General features: G+C 47.1%; 1 protein-coding gene across 2 annotated transcripts in view; it reads left to right on the top strand.

Annotated features, from left to right (window-relative positions):
* Wdfy2 (WD repeat and FYVE domain containing 2) overlaps positions 1–6,669 on the top strand; it is a 153,964-nt gene extending 147,295 nt beyond the window's left edge. For both annotated transcript variants that reach the window (XM_013349268.2, XM_005355544.3), the window contains exons 11-12: positions 700–808; positions 1,889–6,669. In XM_013349268.2, the coding sequence (XP_013204722.1) occupies positions 700–808; positions 1,889–1,918 (139 nt within the window). In that variant the 3' untranslated portion in view covers positions 1,919–6,669. The remainder of the gene's footprint in view (positions 1–699; positions 809–1,888) is intronic.
* Positions 6,670–6,961: the final 292 nt, after the last annotated feature.

Below are 6,961 nucleotides of genomic sequence, written 5' to 3'. Positions count from 1 at the left end.
CCTGCCTCTGCCTCCCGAGTGCTGGGATTAAAGGCGTGCGCCACCACCGCCCGGCTTAGAATTCCATTTTTAAAACTTTTATTTGCTTTGACAGCGGTGGGAAAAGGAAGAAAATATAGATGGTCTTCAGTTAGATAGACAGTGGTGTCTTGGGCATATTAACAATAAATAAAAATACTTTAAAATAAGTAGGCCAAGCTAGAGCATATCCCTTCCTCCTAAGCACAGGCTTGCCAGAGGCACTGTGGTCTTTGAAAGACTTCTCCAAAGCACAAGTAGAGATTTTCCTGGATTCTATCACAGCAGAACTCTTTCCCGAAGGACTTTGGGAGCTTTCATCTTTTCTCTTCTGGAGACCAGAAGAATCATTTACTTCGCTATCCTTGTAAAGTCATGTAACAGGGCCAGTGAGATGGTTCGGTGAACAGCGGTGGTAAATAGAGCCGCTCATGCCTAGGCCTGACCACCTGAGTTAAGTCTCTGGATCCTGACTGGAGAGAATGACTCCAGAGAGTTGTCCTCTGAGCTCGACTGTGCGCTTCCACACACACACTAATGAGTAATAAAATCGAGTAGCAGATCACCAAGGAGAGAAAAGGAGCGTTTCTAACAGTGAAGCAGTGTTAGCCATTAGGCTACGTCATCCCGGATGCCTGTCAGTCATGTGCCTACCTTTTACTCTGGTCTTGCTCCTTCCAGACGCGCACCCACAGCCACCTTCCATGACAGCAAGCACAACATTGTGCATGTGCATTTTGATGCCACCAGGGGATGGCTGCTGACTGCTGGGACTGACAAAGTGATTAAGGTAAGGTGCCATCTTGTTAAGCTTCCTGTTGTGGGCTCTGTATACAGACTGGAGGATCTGCGGGACTGCCCAAGAGGCTACCCTTGAGTGTTGTCGAGGGCACACTGTTCTCATCGCTCTGGTTTGCGGGGTAATCTGTTTAGGATATGGTCTTTAAAAACCAGTAATACTAGGAATCTATGGAGATGTTCAGTTGTTAAAGTGCCTGCAAGGACCTGAGCATTGAAATGTGGACATGACGACAAATGCTTTTAGTCATAGAGCTGGGGAGGTGGGGTTAGGTGTACCCCAGAGGATAGCAAGCAGCGTAGCCTAGGCAACGAGCCATGGGTCTCAGTGCGCAAGGCTGTCTCAGAAGACAAGGTGGATGGCTCCTGAGGAGCAGTGATGGAGGCTGTCCTGTGACTTTCACACACATAAGCACACACCAGACAGGAAGTTGCCTATGAGAAGTCACAGGAGTAACATGAACAACAGTACCTAGGATCCACAGAGGGAGGGGCTGCTGGAGAAGCTCTCTGAAGCAGGTGGCTTGAACTGAGTGAGGCTTGGAAGGCAGGGCTGAATTAGTCACCAAGTCACACAGGAGCTTTTCCTGCTGAGATGAATACTCCAGGCGTGTTTATCCAAGCCTCTGAAGCCACGTGGGTTCATGGCTACAGCAGAGGCCCCGGACAGAGGGGCCGACTCTGGCATCCTGTCCTATTTTGAGGGCAGAAACAGGACAAAGTTGTTAGAAATGACATCAAGAAAGGTTCAGCCAAACCCTGAGGCCTGGACCCTTCCTTTTTGATGTCTTAGAGAACTGTTTGGAAGGTTATCTGGGGGATCTGTGGAAAAGCATGTCCAGGGTATGTTGGCCCCTCTCCCCTTGGGTGGATCTGGTGTGCCTTTCTGCTCCTTAGCTGGAACAACATGTAGCTGCCCTTATGTAGAAGTCAGGCTAGTGTTAAATATGTTGGCTTGATAGCTGGGAAAGAAAGCAAAGCCCACTTTGAACTGAGGCCAGTCTAAGTATTACTCATGCTCAGTACAGTTTCAGCTTAACTCATCCTTGGCATTTTATTTGCTTTTTTGCAGTTGTGGGATATGACCCCAGTAGTGTCATGATATCTCACCCAAGGACTAGAAGATGGTTTTCACTAAAGAAACACTTGTTTGAGCCTGAAATCATCACGGGAGAAGCACAGAATGCATATGAGCAGGAAGAGAGACTGAAGGCTCCGAGTGAATCTGTGTTCTCCCTGGACTGTGGGGTGAACTAGTGGAAGAGTGCTCTCGGGACTCTTCAGCTGTCCTTACCTGTAAAAGAAGATATTTTTTTATCAAATGGTTTATTCAGCCTGGCTGCGCTGTGTTGTGTTGAATGCATTGGAAAATCTGTGTGGGGTGTTAAAGCTTCCGTGTTCTAGCCTTCCATTAAACTCATTGCTTTCTGTGTCGGGGGCGGGGGGAGAAGAGAGAGAGAGAAATACCTGTGGAAGGTGTTATGTCGTATAAAACAGTGTCCACATTTTCTTCACCTCAGCATGTACCAGACGGAGCCTTTCTCTTCCCTTAAGTCTTCCTCTGGCCGCACTCCTCTCGCCAGGGTGTGTGAGTACAGTTTGTTCTGCTTCCGTGGCCAGATAAGAGTTGGAAAACCATGCGTGTCCACAGCTGGCCTCTTGAGTCACCTGTGGGGAGCAATTGTGCTGTCGGCAGTGCCTGTGACTCCGCTTCTGTGGTCTCTTTAGTCCACACTAGGAAATGCTTTCAGAAACTGCTGTCCCCACCACCAGCCCAGACAGCGGTCATGTGACTCAGCCTCACCCAGCAGTGCCTGTGTCTTTCCGAATTCAGTGAGGGCTGCTTGAGCCTTTTGCATTTTGGACTTGGGGAATTTTGGTTTTTTGATTTTGTTTTTATAGCTTTCCTTTGCTCATAATATGAAAGACAAGCAAAAACATCCAAGCTCCAGAAGTGTCTTGAAGGTGCGTCTTTCTACGTGGTGTTGTCTCTAAATGTGAACATTTATAGCTTACAGATTAGTGCCCCATCTCTTCAGCCGTTCATATTTAGCTCCCTTTTAAAACCAGGTACTTAAGCATCTTTATGGGAATGTACACTCTTCTGTGAAGCCAGCTGTGATCTAAACAGAAGCACAGAGGCACAGAGAAACGAGCAGGGTTCTCCTAGGGAAATCAGTCCAGCTTGATAAGGTGCAGTCCAAAGGACTCACTTTGGAATATCAAGGTACATTAAAAGTAGTAGCAAGCCCGTGCCTGGAAAAAGGCCTGTCCAGTCACCTCACACATGCTCCCCCATCAGGAATATCAGTGGGGCTGCCAGGTCAGAGTCTCGTGGGTAAACAGGCTGATTGCTTGCCCTGCCTTTCCATGTCACAACTCCGCTGTGTCTTCTTCACTCCTGACTTGACAGGTATTTCCTGGCAGGAAGTACGGAAATGGAATTACAGCCCTCCCCTTTTATTTTGGTCCCGTTCCTAGAAAAGCCGTTTCCCTCCTGTCATCGTTGCTTCTCTTTCTGGAGGAAGCTGCAGTAGTCATACTCTAACAGCCCAGAGTGCTTCCTAGGACACAGCGTCCTGGAGTCCCTTCTGCTGCCTGGCACTGGGAAGCAGGGCTGGTGTACTCCTCCCACAGCCACGCCCCTGGCAACTGTGATGTGAGAGCAGAACTCTGCACACACTCCAGGAAGTTGTCACCACTGTGGTTTAACAGCCCATTCCATGAAATGCCACCTAGGTGTGTTCTCTGTGTGACTGCTCCATTACAGAGCCTTGAAGAGGGACTCAGAGCTAAAATACTCAAATATCGATGATATGGTTGATGCTAGAATCTCCGGCCTCTCCGCAAGTTGTAGAGAACTGTCTGTTGGAAATCAGTCATGGAAGTCTCTGAACGGAAGCATGGCTGCATATGGGGAAGGAAATACGGTATTAGGAAAGCGGAAGCTCGGGCACCCAGCAAGCCTGTGTGGATTTCCGCTCATGTATGGATGAATTCAGACTCCTAGGAAACGAATTGTCTTCATTAGAACCCTTTATACTCTTGGATGGCCCTTCATACCTCTCTAGTCACCTCCCAGCTACAGCGCATCCTGAAGAGTCCCCAGAGGTTGAAGCTTCACAGTGATGAAAATCATGGTTGTCACCACAGATAACCAGGGTCTCCACGGCTCTGCCCTTTCCTGTTACCCATGTGACTACCGAATCCATTGAAAGGAGTGCATCAGAACAGCTACCTATGCACAGAGCAGTGCAGTGTGGGATGCTTGTGTCTGCCTGGTGTTCTTGACGCACAGAGAAGTGGGTGCTGGCTCTGATAGGTTTCCAAGCATTCTCTGAAAAAGAAGACTTTGTCTATCAGACATGAACACTGGCACGGTGCTTGGCTTGTGTCTCTTCTGAGCAAAAGAATCACAAGTCTGTCTCTCCCTTAGCAAAAATTGATTTTAGAAATAAGTTCTTGGCCCAGCACTTGGGAGGCAGAGGCAGGCGGATCTCTGTGAGTTCGAGACCAGCCTGGTTTACAAGAGCTAGTTCCAGGACAGGCTCCAAAGCTACACAGAGAAACCCTGTCTCGAAAAACCAAAAAAAAGAAATAAGTACTTGGAATTTTGTGTCCTTTTATAAAAGGTTAGTCAACATAATGTGTTTCTCATTTAATTGTTTGAATTATTCATGAAATTTCAACATTGGAAGGGAATCTTAAGATCTTGAATGTCCTAGGTTAGGCACACCGGGCTGTTAGATAGAGCCACGGTAAAACGAAGAGAATCTCAAAGAACACTCAAAAAACTGGCATTTGTTATTACCAATGGCAGCCCGAGTAGACAGAAGTAATCCCTTGCGTGGGGTAGGAAGTCTCTGGAATCAGGTTGGATACTGTCTTGAGAAAATTTGACATAACTTTGGGTGTCTGCCTGTGGTTCCGAGTGGAGCCTGTTTACCCAAAGGCAGGTAGTCCTGCTTACCCCTGTGTGTCATACCCCACCAACCACCCTGGGGACAAAGTTGAATCTCACAGTCAGGGCTCTGGAGTTCCCACCGCCCTGCTGTCTAAGGGCTACTCCACCGAGTCTGGGCTTCCGACGTCCGTCCTTGGGAGACACGACCTCAGCATCTCAGAATCATGTTTCTAAAGTGTACTGTGGTTTTGTTTAACACCAATCCTTAGAAAGCTTGAATTTCAACTTCAAAGCAAAAAAATAGCTTGGAACTATGTGTCACAGTTGGTTCACAGAAATATTCATTAATGGGGCCTTTGGTTTCGTTTTTTCCTAATATTTAAATATATATATATTTGTATATATGTGAGTTTATTCACTAAGATTTATATTTTAAAGTAAAAGATAAACATTTTTCCAAAGTGCTCTTATTTTTCTTTCCTTTAAAATAACATTAGGGTTCATTTTTTGTTGGTGTAAAGGTAGATAGATACTCAGCACCTCGCTGAAGTGACACTTAATGGTTTGTCACCTTTTCAAGCTGTAAGCCCTACCAGGGAATGTCTGTGTGTTCTGTAAACTGTAGCTCAGCTCGACAGCCAAGAACTACCCACTAATTTTCTGGGGATTGGGTCTGCATTTTCACGTTGGATTCCCACCGAGAAGCCTCAGGGCTACCACGGGCAGCAGTGTGTGTTGCTGGCATGAGGTCCTCCCTTGGACTTCCCACGCCAGAGCCTGTTATCAAAAGGCGTTGAAAAGGAGATCAGATCTCTGAGTGAGGCATGAATTCCACCGGAGTGCTTCTAGACTTGTGACTCTGACTCTATGAATGTTGCTTATTCCGAGACCAACCTAGTTGTCGTCAGCCGCCAGCTGCAGAACCCACCTCACTCAGGCATCTGAAAACTTTCTGGTCTGTTCCATCTAGGACCTAGTAGGTGTGGTTTTAGATAAAGATGGTAAACATATTTGTTAGTACTATCTCGTTTAAGATGCCCAAAGTGTTTACCTTTAGGGGCTGAGGGAGTCTGACTGAGGAGACAAAGTGTTTAGGAAATTCAGATTGGTTCAAAAGGTAGGTTTCAATTCTGATTTTAAATATTTCTATTTTCTCTTGGTTCTTTGAGGTGTATGAGAGGGTGATTTTTATTTTTAAAGGGAAAGCAGCTTGAGTGTGTACATCTCATTGTTTCAATGGATATGGAGCCTTTCATTCATAGCATATGCCAGTGTGAGCTCTGGACCAAATACTCACATCACCATTGCCCTTGTTCTGTGTGTGCTTGCAATTCATGCCATTTTCCTTGCATTGTAAGTGGCTTTTTCAAGGTATCGTTGTTCTGGGGAGGGAAACAATCTTACATGGCAAGCGTAAAAACTGTTACTACCTGGACAGCAGGGAAGCTACTAACCTCCCCCACCATCATGCCTGCCCATGCTGTATCTTAGCCAGGGACTTGGGCTCTTCCCTTTGCACAGCTGCCACCTGGGCAGCTGTAAGTTTGTTACTTTATGGCTATCTTTTCCCAGAAAACTCGGGAACTAGGAGATTAGGCAAGGACTCAGCTAAGCATGCTGTAAAGCCCAAGCCTAGAAGCTGGAACAGGCATCTCCATGGTGGCTCTAGCCAAACCCCTCTGGCTCTGTGCTCTGTGCCACGGGATCCCACCAGCCAGACCCACCGCTCCTGAGCCTGACCTGATGTGATGAGGTGGTACCGAGTGAGAATACTCTGTGACATTAAGATGACTGAACCCATGCAAATGTTGCTCGACACTGTGAATGTCTCTCTCTCCTTGTTTTCCCCTGAACTGCCCTCCAGCCTCTCATGTATGTGTAGCCTCTGCCAGTGTACGGCTCTCAGAGCAGTAGCCTCTGTGGCTCAGAATAAATGTCCAAACATCTGACTTCTGCCTTGGTCCCATCATTGTCAATGTAGCTGCATAAACCCAGCAACTCTTGTTGTTTCCACCCTGGTGGGTTCTGACCCGTCAAGGCGGGGTGGGAAAGTTTTCACGTCACTCTCCACCTGGCTGTGTAGACTTCAAAAAGAGTCGCCATCGTAGGTGAGTCATTGTTGGCCACCTGAGCTCAGCACGTGGCTGCAGCCATGTGTTTCTTTTCAACATTGGGTACATTTCCTGTACACAGGGTAATTTCCAAGTAAAGATCAAGAACTCGAGCGTGAACAGAGTCAGG

Source organism: Microtus ochrogaster, chromosome 17 (genome assembly GCF_000317375.1).
Source record: "Microtus ochrogaster isolate Prairie Vole_2 chromosome 17, MicOch1.0, whole genome shotgun sequence".
NCBI lineage: Eukaryota > Metazoa > Chordata > Mammalia > Rodentia > Cricetidae > Microtus > Microtus ochrogaster.
This window is presented reverse-complemented; position numbering and strand designations above follow the sequence as displayed.